Raw genomic sequence first — 20,940 nt, 5'->3', positions numbered from 1 at the left:
CCATTGAGGCCTCCTCTACATCAGTCACCTATCTACTGGAAAGATATCAGGAAGATTGAAAGAGGACAGAGAAAATTTACAAGTATATTGCTGAGATTTGAGGACCTGAGGTGGAGGGAAAGGTTGCATAGACATGGACTTCATTCCCTGCAGCAAAGGAGAATGTGAGGAAATTTGATAGATGTGTACAAAATGTTGATGGGTGTGGATATTGTCAATGGAAACAGGCTTCTTCTGTTGAGGTTGGTTAAGACAAGAGGTACAGGTAATAGGTTAAGGGTGAAAGATGAAATATTTAAGAAAAATTTGAGAAGAGACCACCATGACTCCGAGGGTGGTGAGACTGTGGAATGGGCTGTCAATCGAAGTGGTGAACTCGAGTTTGATTGCAACATTTAAGAGAAGTTTGGATAAGTACATGGATGAGGAGGATCATGGTCCAGGTGAGAGTCGATGACACGAGCAGTTCAGCCTGGCCTAGATGGGCAGAAGTACCTGTGTCTGACCTTGCGGGAATGGAACCCGCTCTAAGGGCCTCACAAACAGCCGCTTATTAATATCCCCAAGGACACGGCCTGGACGACGAGCGTGCTTACAGGGTTCCGGGCATTTCATGGCTCTGGAGACATGCTGATTCCAGGCCGGTGCCATAAATTGAAGCATCGCGGGAGAACGCGGAACATCGGGAGCAGCGGTATGGCTACCAGGGGTTGTGTGCTCAGGGAGCTACAGCTTTTTGAGGCCAAATCTCCGGGCGCAGAGCTCAGAAAAAACGAAGCAACAGACTTTTAACATCGTAAATCAGTGAGTTGTTTGTTATGTCTCCTGTCTCACTGTGAAATGGGACACCCCTTTTTCCCTTATTAAGAAGAGTGAGAGCCTGTGGTATGTCAAATTATCGGGTGAATGAGTAGTCTTTGGGGTACTGCAAGTCTGTGTCTTTATTGATGCTTTGCTGCATGCTTGAGTGCTCGGTGGGCGGTGTTGATGCATTTTTGCTGGTGGGGGTGGGGGGCTGGATGTTGCCTTGTTGCTGCTTGTGCAGGGGAGGGGGAGTTGCGGGGGGAGCTTTGGGGCTCTAAGTTTTAACTGTCAATCATTCCTTGGGGCACTCCTCTGCTTTTGTGGATGTCTGCAAAGAAAATAAATTTCAGGATCAATGTATCGAATACATTTCTCTGACATTGAATGCACTTATTGAAACCTGTTGTAGTGTTCTGTAACTCTGACTCCAAACCCATCCTATTGCTGTACTTGTCTAATTGTCCCTCCCTCCACCACTACTTCTGGCATCTCATTCCATGTACCCACCACACTCCATGGGGGAAAATATTGCCCCTCAGGTGCCCTTTAAATCTTTCCCATCTCACCTTAAACCTTTACCTTTTATTTTTAGACCATGAAAAAGACTGTGACCTTCACTTTATGTACTCAGCTCGTGATTTTATAAACCTTGAGAAGGTCACCTCTCAGCCTCCTTCACTCCAGGGAAAACAGACACAACCTGTCCAGTCTCACGAACCAACAACGAAACAAAAAGAACGGTAGCAGGATCATCAACCCCTAAATACCTACTCCCCCCACGCAGAAATGGACAAAAATGGACCAGTCACATCAACCTCCAAATCTCCCTCTCCACACACAAAGAATGAGAAACATCAGGCAAAAAACACAGAATATAAAATACTGTAAGACTGACCAACAATCTATAGTCCAAGTCCAAATCCAAAATGCAGAAAACCTGGGTAAACCAGCGGCTGTTCTTTCCCTCTCTGATAGCAGAGTGATCCCACCAGTGTTCAAAAGGCAGTATCCCTTCTCTGACAGCGGACAATCCCACCAGCGATCAAAAGCCTGGCAGTGGGTGTTCACCTTCCGTTTTCACTCGATATTTCACCCTCTCTCCTTGTTTTAATCAGTGAACAATGGAAGCTTTAATCCACAAAATGGAGCCGAACATCGGCTTGAGGCCCATGCTGCAGTCTTCCCGCCACGATCCTCTCAGAGACTACAGAGCATGAAACCACCCTGACGATTTCCAAAATGGAAATCACAGGCTCAAACAGTCTCAGAATCACATTCAAGACAAAAAACAAACATAAAAGAAGTGAAATATATGGTTTCATAATCTATCCACAGTCATGAGTCTAACTGTCATCGATACTGTGGATACTGAACTTTTTACTGTTGGACTTCGGCCACATTCCACCAAGATACAACACTGGGCCTGTGTTCCTGCCTGTGGCCATCGAACTTGCAGCTCCTCCTGTGGAGGGTCAGACACCCTGAGCCAATAGACTGGTCCTGGACTTAATTTCCATCCGGCATAGTTTGCATTTTGTTGTTTGATTGTTTGTGGTTTTTGTATTGCTATATTTATGCTCTATTCTTGGTTGGTGTGGCTGTAATGAAATCCAATTTCCCTCAGCATCAATAAAGTATATCTATCTATCTATCTATCTATCTATACTACGGTAGGAAAAGTCATAAGTCCGATTGTCATTGACACCACACTACAGTCATGAGTCTGATTGTCATCGACACTATAGTGTGAAGAGCCATGAGTCCGATGTCATCGATAGTACTCTACGAGGAGTCATGAGTCTGATTGTCCTTGACACTACAGTACGAACAGTCTTGAGTCTGATTGTCAACAACACCTCAGTACGAGGAGTTATGAGTCCGACTGTCATGGGCACTGCAGTACGAACAGACATGAGTCCGACTGTCATACACACTTGTCTTGAGTCCGATTGTCACAGACACCACAGCACAGAAACAGGCCCTTCATCCAATCCAGCCCATGCCAGTCTAGTCTTCTGTCTGATTCCAGCTCCTGCACCCACATCAATGCCCTCCGGAACCCACACATCCATATACCTATCCTAACCTCTTAAAAACTCACTCTTAACAATTTAAGAACACCTTCTTCCTCTTCACCATCAGATGTCTGAACAGTCTATAAACCCATGAATGGCAAAGCACAGGAACATTCTCTTCAGCCTTCAATGTTCCCTTGGGGCTCATTCCAAGCATCTAACACTCTCCATGTAAAAAACTTGCCCCACGCATCTGCTATAAACTTACGCTCTCTCAACTGAACTGCATGACCTCTGGAATTAGATAATTCAACACTGGGAATTGAATTGACTTTATTACGCACATCCTTCATATACATGAGGAGTAAAAATCTTTACAGTAGGTCTCTGTCTAAATGTGCAATAAGCAATTTATATAAATTTATAATAAATAGTATGGACAACAAATATATGGACATCCCAGAGCCTGTTGGTCCTGGCTTTTACGCTGCGGTACCGCTTCCCGGATGGTAGCAGCTGGAACAGTTTGTGGTTAGAGCGACTCAGGTCCCCAATGACTCTTTGGGCCCTTCATACATACCTGTCCTGAATAGTGGGAAGTTCCCATCTACAGATGCGCTGGGCTGTCCACACCACTCTCTGCAGAGTCCTGCGATTGAAGGAAGTACAGTTCCCATACCAGGCAGGGATGCAGCCAATCAAGATGCTCTCAATTGTGCCCCTGGAGAAAGTTCTTTGGATTTGGAGGCCCATACCAAATTTCTTCAACTGAAAGAGGCACTGTTGTGCCTTTTTCACCACACAGCCGGTATGTACAGACTATGTGAGATCCTTGGAGATGTGTATGTCGAGGACCTTAAATCTGTTCGCCCTCTCAACTCCAGATCCATTGATGTCAATAGCGACTAGACTGTCTCCATACCTCCTGTAGTCCATAACCAGCTCCTTCCTTTTTGTGACATTGAGCGAGAGGTTGTCTTCTTGACATGATTGTATCAGGGTGATGATTTCTTCTCTGTAGGAAGCCTGATTATTATTTGAGATTAGGCCAATCAGTGCAGTATCGTCAGCAAATTTAATTAGCAGTTTGGAGCTGTGAGTGACGACACACTCGCCAGCTATCTATCCCTCTCATACTCTCAGAGGCCTTTTTATCAGCTACACCCATGCACCTACTCATTAATGCCAATCATGTAGCTGCCACTCAATGCATAAAAGCATGCAGACATGGTCAAGAGGTTCAGCTGTTCATCAGACCAAAACTCAGAATGGGGAAGTAAAGTATTCGGACTGTGTTGGTCATTGACACAAACAATGCAATTCACAGTATGTTTCAATGTTTCAATGTACTGTCTTTGTGACATATAAAACTGATCCGTCTCTTCAAAAACTCAGTGAAATTAACCAAGACCTTCAGAAGTACAGGATGAAACATGGAACAGGACAAATAATTTCAAGCTTTTTTATAATAGTTTCAAGGGTATTCATATCTGGGGAATTGTTCAATCAAATGGATAATAATCAGATTTGGAAACATATTAAAAATGCTCTGTCAAGAAAAGAGAATCAGTAAGTAATAAGTGCCTATTATTGACTATTAATTGATAAGGTGAGCAATTAAACATGACTTCTATTGATAAAATTAACCTCTTGTGTTTCGCTTTGCTCTCACTGCTGATCTAAGACAACATTGAAAACAAATTCAACTGAAAATCTTCAAATTCTGGAAATCCAAGCAACGCACGCAAATTACTCGACGATCTCACAGGCCAGGCAGCATTTATGGAAAAGAGTACAATCGATGTTTAGGGCCAAGACCCTTCATCAAAACAAAATATTTGCCTGCAAGAATGCCCTCGGTTCCATTTCAATTCTGAAGTCAATTGTAGATAGTCAGCACAATCATGAGTACTCGCCACCGTAGTATCTGAGATGTCTTGCAGGAGCCGAGCCTCAAAGGCTGTGTCCATCATTGAGGACCCCCACCACACAGGCCATGCCCCCTTCTCATTGTGACCGTCAGGAGGAGGGACAGAAGCCTGAAGGCACACACTCAGCAATTCAGAAACAGCTTGCCATCCAGTTTCTAAATTGACATTGAACTTATGAACACCACCTCACCACATTTGTATTATTTATTTCCATTTGTTTGTATGTGACAGCAGCCATACCCAATACAGCGCTTCACCAGGTGGGGGTACCAGGCCTGTCCTAGCATGCAAAGTCTGCTCTGGTAGACTGAGATCTGCAGTGAGATCCAACAACTAGGAAGGTGGCTCTGCATCGCTCCGAGGAGAGCGAACCGCATGAAAAGGCATGGAAGTTGTCGTGGTTGTCCACTGCAAACAAGGAATTCCCCAGCTTGTGACGCTTGTTTCTACCACTGGGCCTGGACTGCTGATGTCTAGAAAGTGGAACTGACCCAGTGCGATAGATTTTCCACTTTAAAAACTCTCCCACACAGGTATCTATCACTGTTGGCCACGATGAACAAGAACCACTTGCGGTGCAATGATACACCTTGTTTTTCATGTCACCCGTACAGATCAATTCATCACATCAGTACATATGATGGGAATCAGGATGATGGAGCTGAGGGTGAGCCAGCAGGTTTACAAGTAGATGATGGGTGTAACATGAATGTAATGAAGGACAAGCCAATGATGGGGTACAAATGCAGACAGAGCAAAGAACTCAACTGGACCACAGAGTCAAAATTCATCAGGGCGAAGGGTGCCGGACTGAAGCTGCGATATTTAAATCCGCGTAGCATCCGGAATAAGGTGGGTGAACTCGTGGAACAATTAGAGGTTGGTTGGTGTGACATTGTGGGCATCACTGAGTCGTGGTTGGAAGACCATAGTTGTCAGTTTAACATCAATGGATATACTCAGTAAAGTAAGGACAGGCAAGAAGGTACAGGCGGTGGTCTGGCTATATTAGTTAGAGATGAAATTACATCTGTAGATGGAGATGACGTAGGGTCTGAGAACATTCAATCTTTGTCGGTGGAGTTAAGAAACAGCAAAGGTGAAAAAAATATTCTGAGAATCTTATAGGCCTCCTAATAATAGCCAATATATAGGGTTGAGTTTGTAAAGAGTGTTGGAAAAGGCACGTGAAAAGGATAATGATGCAGTGGTATTGGGGGACCTCAATATGCAAGTGGATTGGGAAAATCAGGTTTTTCCCCAGGAAAAAGAGAGGGAATTTGTTGAATGCCGATGAGATGGCTTTTCAGAGCATCTTGTGCTTGAGCCTACTTGGGGAAAGGCTTTTGGGTGTTGTGTCATGACCCAGATCTCATTAGGGAGCTTAATGTTAAAGGAACCGTTAGGAGACAGTGATCATAATATGATTGAATTCATACTGCAAACTGAAAGGGAGAAGCATAAATCACAGGTAATGCCGGTCGTGCATGCAGCCTGTTACAGAATCAAAACTCATTTGTAAGGCCTGTGATGTTGTGGGGATGGAACTGGACTCTCTCACGGTGGTGTCTGAAAAGATGATGCTGTCCAAGTTGAATGCCATCTTGGACAATGTCTCCCATCCACTACCTAATGTACTGATTGGGCACAGGAGTATATTCAGCCAGAGACTCATTCCACCAAGATGCAACACAGAGCATCATAGGAAGACATTCCTGCCTGCGGACATCAAACTTTACAACTCCTCCCTTGGAGAGTCAGACACCCTGAGCCAATAGGCTGGTCCTGGACTTATTTCCATCTGGCATAATTTACATATTATTATTTAATTATTTATCGTTTTTATATTGCTACATTTATATTCTATTCTTGGTTGGTGCAACTGTAACGAAAATCAATTTCCCTCGGGATCAATAAAGTATGTCTATCTATCTATCTATCTACCTAACAGTATAGCGATGGAATAAAGAAAATTACAGAGGCAAGAGAGAGGAGCTTACCCCGGTGGATCAAAGGAAGATTCATTGTTGCCGGTCACGTGACAGAAGATACTGGCGGGGATGATGGTAGAGCAGAGGCAGCTGAAGTTTCTGAGAATAATTCACAAGGCACAGGATAGATATGTCCCATAGAAGAAGTAGTTCTCAAATAGCAGGGCTAGCCAACCGTGGATGACAAGGGAAGTTAAGGTCTGCATGAATGCCAAGGAAAGGGCATATAAGGTAGCAAAAGTGAGTGGGAAATTGGATGATTGGGAAGCTTTTAAAATCCTAGAGTGCTCGAGGTCTGTGAGTGTCAGGCAGCAGGAGTGAGTGACACAAAGGTCTTAAGGTGCTTAAGTCACTGGACCAAATCAACTACATCCCAGAGTCCTAAGAGACATTGCTGAACAAATAATGGATGCTCTTGGCGTGATCCTTCAAGAATCCCTTAACTCTGGCATGGTCCTGGAGGACTGGAAGATAGTAAACGTCACACCACTCTTTAAGAAGGAAGGAAAGCGAAAGAAAGGAAATTATAGGCCGGTTAGCCTAACTTCAATGTTTGGAAAAGTGTTGGAGTCTATTGTTAAGAATCAGGTTTTGGGGTACCTGGAGATTGATGATAAAAATTTCAAGGGGTATAGAATATAACAGCAAGGAGATAATGTTAGGCTTTAAAAGGCACTAGTCAGGTGCACTTGGAGTATTGTCAACAGTTTTGAGCCTCATATCTCAGAAAGGATGTGTTGTCATTGCAGAGAGTCCAGAGGATGATTCTGAGAGTGAAGGGGTTAACATATGAGGGGCATTTGGCAGCTTTGGGCCTGTACTCACTGGAATTTAGAAGCATGTGTGGGGATTTGATTGAAACCGACCAAATGTTGAAAAGTCTAGATAGGGTGGATGTGGAGAGGATGTTTCCACTGGTCGAGATATCCAAACTACAGAGTTCAACCTCAAAATTGAGGGCCAAACATTTAGAACAGAATTAAAGGAAGATTTTCTTTAGCCAGAGAGTTGTGAATCGGTGGAATGCTCTGCTACAGACTGTGGTGGAGGCCATCTCCAAAGGTATATCTGAGGCGGATGTTGGTAGTTTTCTGATCTCTCAGGGCGTCAAAGAAAATGGCGAAAGGGCAGTTGTATGGGGTTGAGTGGGATCCGGGATCAGCCATGATGGAACAGTGGGACAGACTCAATGGGCTGAGTGGCCTAATTCTGCTTCTATACCTTATGGTCTTACATGGAGGTTGTACAAGGGAAAGGCAATAGCAGAATACAGATTATAGTGTAACAGTTACAGAGAATGTGCATTGCAGGTATTAATAACTTTACATGGATAGACACTTCATGATACCAAAGGAAATTACAGTGTCACAGTAGCATTATAAGTGTACAGATTTACAAATATGAGAAGAGAAGTAAGAAAGAATAAAAAAAAGTGACCTTAAAAATAAGATGTACAAGATTTACAAATCAGAGATTATAAGATTTTCAAGATTTCCAAGTTCACACTGATAAGATGGTAGTGCAAGAATTGCTGTAATATTATAAAGTAATGGGTGCATCTTCACACCATCAAGATAAGAACTGGTGGTGGTATTGCACAGTATTGCACGATAGCAGGAGTGGTAAACAGAGCTAAACAGATTGAAAGCAGAGCTCTAGTAATCAGAGGTAAATAGCAGTCGAACACGAGGGGTCATCACTTCCCTGGCTATAGGTTGGCTATTGACCAAGGTTAAGAATGACCTCATGTCGCACTCTTTGGAGCAGTGCAGTTGTCTTAGTCTATTACTGAAAGTGTTCCTTCGATCCGCCAAGGTGGGATGCAGAAGGTGGGAAACATTATCCAGAATTGCCAGGATTTTCCGAAGGGTTCCTTGTTCTACCACAGCCTCCAGTGTGTCCAGTTTGACACCTATGACAGAGCCAGCCTTTCTAATCAAATCAGCAAGTTTGCATCACCTGGTCGGATGCCATTGCCCCAGCACACCACTGCACAGAATATTCTACTGGAGGCAGCAGACGGGTAAAATATGTGCAGCAGAGGCCTCCGTTCTCCAAAGGACCGCGATCTTCTCAGGAAGCAGAGGTGACTCTGGTCCTTCTTGTACACAGCCTCTGTCTGGGTGCTCCTTTCAAGTCTGTAATCCACGTGCAAACCTGGGTACTTGTAGGTCCCCACCACACCCACATTCTCACCATCAATTGTAACAGACAGAGGGGCTGGCTTAGTCTTCCTAAAGTCCATCTCCATCTCCTTTGTCTTACTGATGTTGAGCTGCAAATGATTCCGTTTGCACTGTTTGACAATGTCCTCCATCAGGGCCCTGTATTCATCCTCCCATCCTCCCTTTAAAAACCCAACTATTGCTGAGTCATCGGAGATTTCTGCAGATGACATGACTCAGAGTTGTACCTAAAGTCTGAGGTATACAGAGTACAGATGAAGGGAGCCAATACCATCCCCTGTGGAGTCCCAGTGCAGCTTTTAGCCACGTCTGACACACAGCTCTGAAGCTGCACAAACTGTGGTCTGCCAGTCAGGTCAGCCATTATCCAGGATCCAATGGAAGTGCTAACCTGCTTTGAACAGAGATTCTCCCCCAGCAAGGAGCGTTGTATGGTATTGATGGCACTTGAGAAATCAAAAAACATGATCCTCACAGTACTGCCTTGTTTATCAAAATGGGAGTAGGCTCTGTTCAGCGGGTAAATGACACCATCGTCAACTGCAATGTGCTCCTGGTAGGTAAACTGCAGGAGATCGAGGTCTGATCTGACCAGGGGTCAAAGGTAAGCCAGCAACAGCCTCTCAAGGGACTTCATGATGTGTGAGGTCAGGGCCACAGGATGGCAGTTATTCAAGATTATTTGGTCAGCCCTTCTCGGGCACTGAGACCAAATATGATGTTAGCCAGATTGAAAATTCACTGGAGAACTCCACACAGCTGCTCAGCGCACTCCTTCTGGAGCTTGGGGTTCACACCATCCAGTAGTAATTCTTTGTTATGTCTGAGTTTCCACAGAGCCCTTCACATCTGCTCAGTAGTGAAGGTCAGTCCATGATGACTGTGGAATTGGTGTAAGTAGGGGGCTGCGGAGGAGAGGTTTGGGATAATAGAAGATAATTGTTCATTGTAAATTGTTTTTTGGGTAGGCTCGGAAATTGAAGGATTGCTGGACAGTATGACTCGAAGGGCCAAAATAGGCTATTCCTCACTGTATCGCAGTAAAATAAAAAATGAAGTTAGAACAACAGAATGCAGAATAAAGTGTGACAGTCACAGAGAAAGAGCAGTGCAGGTAGACATTAAGGGGAAAGATCATAACGAGGTAGATTGTGAGCTCAAGAATCTACCTCATTTTGCTAGGGAATCATTCAATAGTCTGAAAACAGCAGGGAAATGCTGTCCTTGAGCCTGGTTGTACCTGCTTTCAGGGTTTTGTAGATTCTGCCCTCTGAGAGAGGAGAGAAGAGACATTGTCTCAGGTGGATGAGTCCTTGATTATTCTGGCTGCTTACCAAAGTAATCCAGAGCTAAAACAGAATGCTGGATGGCTCAGGTGAGACAAATGCTTCTTTGAACCTCTTCCACCCTGGTTAACATCATTCGGTATTGATGACGTGGCCTCCTTGACATTGGTGAAGCCAAGCATAGATTAGACCAGTGGTGGAGAACCATTTTGAGAGAGTGTGTCCAAATTGGCGAGAATCATCTAAAGAAATTCTGCTGTGCAGCAGGGTAAGTTTGAGGAGGAATGATCATTAATTAATGCATTAGTGACAATAATCATGAACATTTTTAAAGGAAAAAGAATGTGTCCTCTTTATTTATGTGTATTTATTCAGTAATTATTAATAAAAGTCTAACAAAGAGAGATTGAAATAAATGAGGCATTTTAGAAAAACTCTTCAAAAATGTACTAATATTCATCTTTAAAAAGATATGTGAAAAATAACTTCATTTTAAATAATAATGATTTTGTAACCATTTGTCATGCAAATACTGATGGGTATACCAGGTCTGCTGTCATGAGATCTGCTGGCCTTTGTGGCTTGCCAGAGAGCGTTAGGCTTCTGCCTTTCTGTAACACCTATATTTACTAATTCTTGTTTTAAATAGAGTCGTTCAGCCCTTGTGCTTTCTGTTTAATCTTGTTCAGTTAATTGTGACTGGGACGGGTTTTCCGCATTTTGTGGTTATTTACAGCGGTCTCCTGAATACCATTCAACACGGGGTCCTTGTGTTGAGAATGACTTGTCTTGCGGTGTCGCTGGATTGTGCCTCCGATGTTCTATGGAATTCCTACCTATAACCTCTTGCTTTTGTCTCTGAATGTGAATCTGCCATTTCTGCACACCAGAGTTGAGTCTTTTCCAGCACTCACCATGACATAAGGACCCCGTAATCAATGGACCCATCAGATGTTCAAGAGCGGCTTGGACATCGGTCACCCGGAGACAAGGGTGGCCTCCTTTCTGAGTTTATGATTTCCATGATGGAAAAATAACCTTGAAACTGCAAAACCACAGTGGCAAGATGAAAGCTTGGGAAACTCAGGGCTGGGCTTCTTGAAGAGTGGTGACAGGAGATGATTAGTTCTGATTCAGTGACTTCACCTGGCACTGTGTATTGGTCCACTTACTGCAGTGTTTCTTATCTCTGGGGACTGTATAAAAAGAGAGCATTCAGTGGGACTTGGACGTAATACTTTGAGGTCTCAGCGACAGGATTGAGTAGGAGGTGTGTTGCAGTGGGAGGGGCCTGGACACACCCAGTGACTTTTTTAATACTTGCTCTGTTCTGTCCACTAAACAGAGTTTGTACTTCCAGAAGATTTTACACACACACACAATGAATGAAAAAAGGTACTGGAATTCTGGTAATATGCATCTCATGATTAAATTTTATTCAACGTTGTTACGAACTATTTATAGATATATCCCACAGGGTAGAACAATAGGCTGTGTGATGTTCAGCTCACATTTACATCAAATAGATTTCACTCCATGAGAAAGGTTCTGGAGTGAATCACTGGAAACCACAGCTGAAGAGGAAAATCAGGAAAGAAGAGAGGAAAAGAGAGGAATCTGAGAAGAGGCATAATTACATGATGTCAATATTTGCATATCCAGTCCAGATCCAAAATTCGTAGATTGGTCCTTTAAAATCCCATCCTGGCTGGGCGTTTATTTCAGTTCTCCCTCTTTTTGCATTTTCCTTTCAGTAAAACCCCAGCATTCAATAGGGTGTCTTCACCTTCAGGATTCTGAAAGTCACTCCCTGGTCTTTGATACTGACGGGTCAGATGAAAAATCAGATGGCTTAAGTCAACCTGCAAATACGAACTTGGATGGACCTTCAATGGGAATATTCAGGGGCAAGTTAGACGGCCTTAGCCAATCCCACTCGGTTGTTTCCTCTGTCGAAGATGGAGTAATACTCTCTAATGAAGACATCTCCCAGAATCCAGAGGTTTCCACCAGTGCCGCTAAATCCACTGTCGCAGCTATTGTAACTGAGCTGGAAGGAAATGGAGAGCAATTAACACCAGGTCAAGTGTCCACTCAATAAATGATCATTATAACATGTGTCATTAATCTCTGCAAAGTTAATGAATGTATCCCTTGAAATTCTCATCCCCCATATGTCTGATGAATCCCGTACCTTCAGTGTGTAGGCTGAGGCAGGAAGAGTGAAGTCATATCCATTGATGGTGAAGATCACATCAGGCATATTGCCAATGTTGTTGCAATTGATGGAGTACTGTGAAAGAAGAGCAACAACATTTAGACCATAAGACATAGGAGCAGAACTCAGCCATTCGACCCATCGAGTCCTCTCTACCATTTGACCATAGCTAACTTATATTCCCTCTCAACCCCATTCTTCTGCCTTCCCCTTAATCAAGAAACTACCTACTCTGCTTAAATATACCCACAGCCATCTTTGGCAATGACTTCCACTGATTCAACACACTCTGGCTACAGAAATTCCTCTTCTTAACGGTTGTAAAAGGACATTCTTCTATTCTGAGGCTGTGTCCTCTGGTCCTAGACTCTCTCAATATTGAAAACATCCTCTCCATACCTTTTTATTAAAACTTACTGCATTGGGTGTTCATTTTGTGGCCTCATCTACACCAGAGAAAGCAGAGGCAGATAGGGTAGCCACTTTGCAAAGCACTTAATTCTGCCTACAGGGATGAACCTAAGTTCCTGGATAGTTGTTATTTTAAATTTCCATCCCATTCCTACTCTGACTTTCTTTTCCCTGAGCTTATGTTGGTAAGCTGACATCATCTAATAATTAGGTTTGTTACAGTCCTCAGAAATCATCGGTGAAGTTAGTCATTTCTGATAGACAGACTTTCCAGAAATGGCCACTTTTGATGGAAAGTCATCGGTGTGAATCACTACTTGATTTCCCCATCACTCAAAATGCTGGGGGAACTCAACCGGTCAGGCAGAGTCTGTGGAGAGGAATAAACAGTTAATATTTCAGGCAAAGACCCTTCATCAGGATTTTCAGCATCTCTTTTCTTTATTTCTCTCTCCACAGGTGCTGCCTGACCCACTGACTATTTCCATGGTTTAATGCTTTTACTACTAATAGACAAAGGTTGAATATACAGTGATGATAAAACACAATAAGTTATTTTGAAATAATAGTGCTAATCTAAATGTTAAGCAGGAAAAGAATTGTGGTTTGTGCATCTTTACTGAATTTCTTTTGAATGAAGCGTTTTCAAAATATGAAGAAACGTAACCATGAACTCAATGTTTACAGGTACACCTCGCCCCTCACCACCACTCAGGGCCCAAAACAATGCTTCCAGGTGAGGCAACACTTCATTTCATTTGTGAGCCTGTCTGGGTCATCTACTGCATCTGCTGCTCCCAGTGTGGTCTCCTGTATATCAGTGAGACCTGACATAGCTTGGGAGACAGTTTCGCCGAGTACCTCACATCATCCACCATGAAAAACAAGGACTTCCAGGGGCCTCCTATTTTAATTCCACTCCCCAATCACATTCCGACATGTCAATCGATGGCCTCCTCTTCTGTTGCGATAAGGCCACAATCAGTTGGAGGAGCAATATTTTATATTCCATCTGGGCAGCCTCCAACCTGATGGCATGAACACTGGTTTCTCGCACTTCCGGAAATTGCCCCACCTACCCACCACTCCTTCACCATTCCTCATTCCCGTTTCCCTCCTTCACCTGATCTCCTTGACTGCCCATCACCTCCCGGTGGTGTTCCTTCCCCTTCACCCTTTTCAATGGTCTCCAGCCCTTTATCTCTTTCTCCAATCAACTTCCTATCTCTTTATTTCACCCCTCTCCCCCCAACTTCACCTATCACCTACTGCCTTCTACTTCTTCTTTCTCTCACCCCCACCTTCTTACTCTGACTTCTCTTTCTTTCCAGTCCTGATGAAGGGACTCGCTATGAAACATTGACTGGTTATTCTTTTCTATAGAAGCTGCCTGGCCTGTTGAGTTCCTCCAGCGTTTTCTGATTGTTACATTGTGAATGGAGATGTTAATCCCAGCCATTTCTAACAGAATGCATTCTTTCCGCAAATCCTGCTGCCTGCACGACATATAATTTCATTAACTCAATGTGCTGACTGCATAATGCATTAACAGCTGCCATCTGAGTATACACCACTGGTCAGTCAGCCCCTACCTGGCCATAATAATTTGGAGTTGCTCCGATGCTTTGCTGAATATTGCCGATGTAATTTCCGCCAACAGCGATAAGAGAAGTTCCAGTATCAACGATGGCAGGGCAACCTTGAGCGCAAGCTACAATCTCGCCGTTGACTGTCACTCTGAGTAAAAAAAATCATCGTTTTTGCCAAAAATGCTCATTTGGATTTATTGCCGAAATCAGAGTCAAATTAAATTTATCATCAATGTACATATATGTCACCATGTGCTGTACTACCCTGAGATTCAATGACAGACAAATAAGGAAACTCAATAGATATTATGAAAACTATCAATAAAACAAGACTGACAAACGACCAATGTGCAAAAACGACAAATTGTTCCCATTACAATAAAGAAAACTGAGAATATGAGTTGTAGAGTCCTTGATGGTGATTCTGTAATTGTAGAATCGGTTCAGAATTGAGTCCAGAATTCAAGAAAATAATTTGGAAGATCTGGCCTTCAAGCTGAAATATTCATTATATCTGGTTTGACTGGACTTGGAGTAATGTGATCAGTTCTGATTGCCTCATTATAAGAAGGATGAGGAAGTTTTAGAAAGTGTGCAGAGGAGATTTACCAGGGTGCTGCCAGGATTAGAGAGCATATCTCATAAGGTAAGTTGACTGAGCTAGGGATTTTCTCTTTGGACCAAAGGCGGATGAGAGATGACTTGTGAGATGTAAGGAGAAGAGAAGGGGTGAGACGGGAACCAGAACAGGTAATGGATAAAGAGAGAAGGGGGAATGTGGAAAAATTATCGGAAGTTAGAAAAATCAATATTCAGGTAGGCAGATTGGAGGTTGGCCAGATCAGGTGTTGCTCCTCCATCTTGACTGTAGCCTCATCATGACTGTAACAATTGCTTTCTCCTATAAATTCTAACTATATAACTGGTTCAACTCACTGAAAGTAAATCTTCAACGGCTGATCTGTGAGAGAATACCTCAGATGGAGATACCACTTACCTCTCGACCTCAATCTGCCAGTAGGCCTCATGGGTAACAGGGAGCCAGTAGATTGGGCCGGTGTAGTGCCTTGAGTCAATTCCACCAAACAGGACTTCACTTCCAGACTCACCATTTGTCCTGGAAAACAACATTAAGTAAGAATATCTCAGATTTCAACACTCAAAAGACATTCAGATATTGATTAGTAAGTTGTAGGCATGATGTGCTGTCACCAGCAGTGTGGTGACACTCGTAGGCTGTCACCAACACATCCCTAAAACAAACAGCAAGTTTCAATATACATGAAACTAATAAAGCTCATCTTTCAATCTTTCAAGGAATAATTTCATGAATATTGCAAGAAAAACCTGCATTTGTAGAGTTAGAGTCTCACAGCATGGAAAAGGGGCCTTCAGTCTAACTCATCCATGCTCACCATTTACACCAATCCCACCTGCCCCGTTTGTTCCATGTCTTCCTAAACCTTTCCTATCCACGTATTCAAGTCATTCTAGACCTTAAGTGAGCTGTGCAAGCTGAAGTAAAAATAAAACTCTGAGAATGATGGGCATCTTTATCAGACTGGAGATCAAAATATCTTCAAGTTCCAGTTCAATTAATGTCATCAGCACTGACCTGACATGTTGCACCTGACCGGGTAAATTTCATCTGCTTTTAAGTTTTCAACATTATCGTTATTTTGTATTCATGATTTAATTCCTAGAATCCCATTGAACTACAATAAATAACCAGAATCATCAGAAGAAGAAGCAATGATGGTACCAAGCAAATTAACAAGCGACATGACAGATTCTCCAGTAGTGAAGGAAGTTGTCACTACGTGCTAACCTTGTCAAGTAGACAGAAAAGAGTGGCTGCGAAACCAGATGCTGAGACATTATGTTGTCGAAGACTGTAGTGGCTCCTTCTGCCGCAAGTGATGGATAGCCCAAGCCCAAAATACCATCGAAATTACAGTAGGTAAAGAAACTGCCGGGTTCAGTCATACTTAATCCAAACTCTTGTCCATTGACCACAAGATCAGAAAGCTGGTGAGACAGGTTTAAAGAGAAATTAATCAGATAGTTCTCCCGTCAGGCTGCACATGGGCACAGCTCGTGGAGCTGCTGCCTCACAATGCCAGTGACCCAGGTTCAATCCCGGCCTCTGGTATTCCCCGCATGACGTTTGCAGATCGGCCCCTGTGTTCAGGTGGGTTCATTCTGGGTGATCGGATTTTCTCCCATTTCCCAAAGACATGCTGATTGATTGGTTAATTGGTTACTGTCAATTATCCTAGTGGTAGAATCTGGAGGGTGCTGATAAGACTAAAAGATGATTCATGTTGGACGAATACGTGTTCAGCATGGTTTGGGCCCAAAATTCGACTGTACCCTTTTCCCTAGATGCTGCCTGGCCTGCTGAGTTCCCCCAGCATTTTGTGTGTGTAACTTTTTATTCTGTTATTTTGTACTACTTATTTCTAATTAACATTAATAAACATATATAAACTTAGAGTAACACAGTTCTTTCTCTCTAGATTTATTCATCATGTATTTCATTGCACTACCTCTGTAAACTGAACAATTTTCACAATGTATGCCGGTGATATTAAATCTGATTCTGCTATGACGTGAAATTTGTTAACTTTCTGTTAGCAGTACAATGGAATAGATAATAATAGAGAAGAAACTACAGATTATAGTAAATGTGTATGAGTTAAATTAAATAACTAGTGCAAAAAAATAGTATTAATGCAAATTAGTGAGGTTGTCTTCATGGGTTCAACGTCCATTCAAAAGTCAGATGGCAGGTGAGGGGAAGATGCTGTATTGAAGTATGATACCAGCCTAATCATCGCAGATAATGACGCTCGGAAGGAAGATTTAATCTGAATGTGGGGAAAATTACAAAGAGTAGATCAAGGTAGGCAGAGACTTAAATGGTTGTTCATGCACCAAGTAGCCTGTGTCCATGCTGTAAAGACTTGTGGTGAAAATCATGATTGGACCTAACTTCCTAAGCATAGTTGCAACAATTGTGTGATATCCAGTGGCAGGGGCCCAGATCTCCAACTCCACAGAGGTCAAAGGTGGCCTGTCCTGGGGAGAGAGGGCTGTGTGTTTGTGGGTGTGTGGGTAGGAAGGTGGTGGCGGCGGGGAGGAACGGAGCTTCTTTCACTGTTGTTGTATGTTCTGTTCAGATTGTCAAGCTCTGTGTTTCTGTGGGTCTCCTATGTTGGCACAGGAATACATGCCCCCAGTTCATCCTTGGGTACGTTCATTTGTGAACACAAACAAACCATTTCAAAACATAATTACGATATACATGAATCCAAATCTGAATATTTACAAATATACCATTCCATATCCACTTATCAGTTTCATTCCCTGAGATTCACTTTCTTGTACACATTCAGAGTAGAACAAAGATTTAACGGAAAAAAACTGCACACAAAGATGGGCAAACAAGCAATGTGAAAATGAGGACAAGAAAAGCAATGCCAAAAAATAACAATAAATAAATACATCAAAATAATATTGAGAATGTTTATCAGTTAGGATCTCTAAGTTTTGGAATACAGGTATTAGTGTGGTTTGAGTTATAAGGGTGAAGAGTTCACTTACTCTCAGAGTATCATATCCCAGAATACCGGTCATACTTCCTGTCCCATACTGGATGGACAGATACTGATAATCTGTGTGGAAGGTTGAGGACTGGGATGGGTTGAATCTGTTGTGCTTCACTGCAAAGAAACATCCATTTCATCAACGAAACAAAAAGTTTCAATATATCACCCTGCGCCAAACAAGCTCCTGCCAATAGTTTCCTAAATCTTGTCAAAACACACCAAGTATCGCTAGGCTGGCAGACTCCGAGATTTCTCCTTGAGCGAAGTTGCAAACGTTCCACCCCTCACCAGACCAGTGCCCCGGTTTCCACCCACCTTCCAAAGACATGAGGGCGACTAAGTTGTGGTCATGCTACACCGGTGGCAGAAGCAAGTCAACACTTTGCAGGCTGCCCGCTGCACGTCTTTGGAAGCGACACATTTTAACCTTTGTTTCAATGGTGCGACATTCACGTGACATATAATATACACTGAGTCCCAGCAACATGCATAGAGTTGAAGGTGATGTGTTAACAAGGATAGAAGATCGGTTAACTAATAGAAAGCAGAGAGTTGGGATACAGGGGTGTTACTCTGGTCAGTAATCAGTGGAGAGTGGTGTGCCACAGCGGTCGGGACTGGGCCCGTAAATGTTCATGATCTACATTAATGATCTGGAAGAGGGGACCGACTGTAGTGTATCCAAGTTAGCTAATGATAATAAATTGAGTAGAAAGACAAATTGTGCAGAAGATGTGGAGAGCCTGCAAGAAGATATAGTTTGGTTAGGTAAGTGGGCAAAGGTCAGGCAGATGGAATACAATGTTGGTAAATGTGAGCTCATCCACTTTAGAAGGGAAAATGAAAGAGCAGATTATTATTTAAATGGTAAAACAATGCAGCATACTGTTTTGCAGAGGGATTTGGGAGTGCTTGTGCATGAATCACAAAAGGTTGGTTTGCAGGTGCAGCAGGCTGTCAGGAAGGCAAATGCAATGTTGGCCTTCATTGCCAGAGGGATTGAATTTAAGAGCAGGGAGGTTATGCTGCAACTGTGCAGGGAACTGGTGAGGCTCCACCTGGACTACTGCGTGCAGTTCGAGTCTTCGTACTTGAGGAAGGGTAGACTGGCTTTGGAGGCTGTGAAGAAGAGGCTCACCAGGTTGATTCCAGAGATGAAGGAGTTAGACTATGAGGAGAGATTGAGTTGCCCGGGATTGTACTTGCTGGAATTCATAAGAATGAGAGGAGATCTTATAGAAACACATAAAATTATGGAAGAGATAGATATGATAGAGGATGGAAAGTTGTTTCCACTGGTAGGTGATACTGGAAACAGCCTCAAAGTTCCGGGGTGTAGATTTAAGACGGAGATGAGGAGGAACTGCTTTACCCAGAGGGTGGTGAATCTGTGCAATTCTCTGCCCAAAGAAGCAGTGGAGGCAACCTCAGTAAATAATTTGAAGGCATGGTTGGATAGATTTTTGAATATTAGGGGAATTAAGAGTTATGAGGAAAAGGTAGGTAGGTGGAGATGAGTCCATGGCCAAATCAGCCATGATCTTATTGAATAACGGAGAAGATTCAATGGGCCAGATGACCTACTGCTGCTCATATTTCTTACGTTCTTATGGGATATGTGAGAGCTTCAATGTATTTGAGAGCAAGGGAACATGTTCTTACCGCATGGTGTCTGGTCGCAGTAGACTGACGGGACCCAGAGGTTGGATGAGCCAGTATCAAAGACGACTGTGAAGCTCTGTGGGGGGTTACCGAGGCTGATGGCTCCATAGTATGACAGCTGTCGGCAAAAACAAAATCTCCTTGGTTAGTCTGATTTAGTGTGATTGCCTTCATGATGACTGGAGAGGAAAGGGGACAAGACAGAAGTAAGAGAGTGGGAGGAGAGTCTGGAGTACAGACTAGCAGGTGATACATACGTCCAGCTGAGAGGGAAGGATGGTGGGTGGGTGAATGAGCGGGGATGAAGTGAGAAACTGGGAGGTGATAGGTGGAATTTTACTAATCGTAAAACAATTCACCATGTTAGCAATTGACCACTTCTGATCACACCACCCTTTTCCCAGCAGGAACCGGCGTTGGGTTCCTCTTGTCCTCACCCTCCACCTGACTAGCCTCTGCATACAATGGATCCTACCCCATCATTTCTATCAGCCTCCACAGGATCCCACCACTGGACTCATCTCCCCACCACTGCTCCCCCTATCAGCATTCTGAAGGGACTATTCCTTCTGCACCTCTCTGTTTTTCCCTTCAAATAGGAACTAGCTATAAAAACAATAGAAATATTACAGCATTTTCATTACGAAGGTCAAGAGACCCTTCACCCAACGTTTCGGCTCATAGCAGTCAAGGATTACTTACATCCATGTAGTTGGTCATTGGCTCCAGTGATGCCAAAGTTCCAATGGAACAAGCACCTTTGAACTTTGTGCAGGGATCATAGGGATGATTCTTGAGGTAATCTGCCAACAATCCCTTCTCCCGAAGAATATCTCGGGCAGATTTTCCTTTATATAAAGGAACTCTGTAAAGTGGGAAATGGGTTAGGAATGTCATCATCTATTATTGCTCCTTGGGGAGAAGATTTAACTGCTACAACTGTTAAGTTTTGGTTAAACTGTTCCTACCTGGTCAGGGCGGCATCAGAGAGCTGGATGCATACGAAGGCGAGGAGTAACCACTTCATGTTGAATCGATTGGATTCCTTTCAGAATCTGACATTGGGCTTGTGAGCCCTAATACTTATACTCAAGGAATCATTGTCACGTGGACACAGAGACAATCATTCCATATGAAAAGTAAATATTCTGGTACTCGTGATCAGTTTATCTCTGATAAAATACATTCTATTAAAGACACCCTTCAATGTAGAAGTTGATAACAAAGTATGTTAAG

At 43.1% G+C, this 20,940-nt stretch overlaps 1 protein-coding gene across 1 annotated transcript; it reads right to left on the bottom strand.

Annotated features, from left to right (window-relative positions):
* Positions 1-12,125: 12,125 nt before the first annotated feature.
* On the bottom strand, positions 12,126-20,731 carry LOC134355410 (pepsin A-like). The gene is made up of 9 exons (XM_063065258.1): positions 20,673-20,731; positions 20,407-20,569; positions 19,705-19,822; positions 18,038-18,156; positions 16,260-16,459; positions 15,429-15,548; positions 14,435-14,579; positions 12,408-12,506; positions 12,126-12,263 (listed from the first exon to the last, which is right to left on the bottom strand). Exons 1-9 carry the CDS (start codon positions 20,729-20,731, stop codon positions 12,126-12,128), a joined length of 1,161 nt encoding a protein of 386 aa, XP_062921328.1.
* Between the last annotated feature and the right edge of the window lie 209 nt (positions 20,732-20,940).

Source organism: Mobula hypostoma, chromosome 13 (assembly GCF_963921235.1).
Source record: "Mobula hypostoma chromosome 13, sMobHyp1.1, whole genome shotgun sequence".
Lineage (NCBI taxonomy): Eukaryota > Metazoa > Chordata > Chondrichthyes > Myliobatiformes > Myliobatidae > Mobula > Mobula hypostoma.
This window is presented reverse-complemented; position numbering and strand designations above follow the sequence as displayed.

Excerpts from the sequence above, each read along its gene's own strand:
- LOC134355410 (XM_063065258.1), bottom strand. The coding sequence starts at position 20,731 with ATGAAGTGGTTACTCCTCGCCTTCGTATGCATCCAGCTCTCTGATGCC. Across the intron at positions 16,460-18,037 it reads TGGGATATGATACTCTGAGA|CTTTCTGATCTTGTGGTCAA; the intron begins GTAAGTGAACTC and ends CTGTCTCACCAG. Across the intron at positions 12,507-14,434 it reads CTCCAAATTATTATGGCCAG|TACTCCATCAATTGCAACAA; the intron begins GTAGGGGCTGAC and ends CTTCTTTCACAG.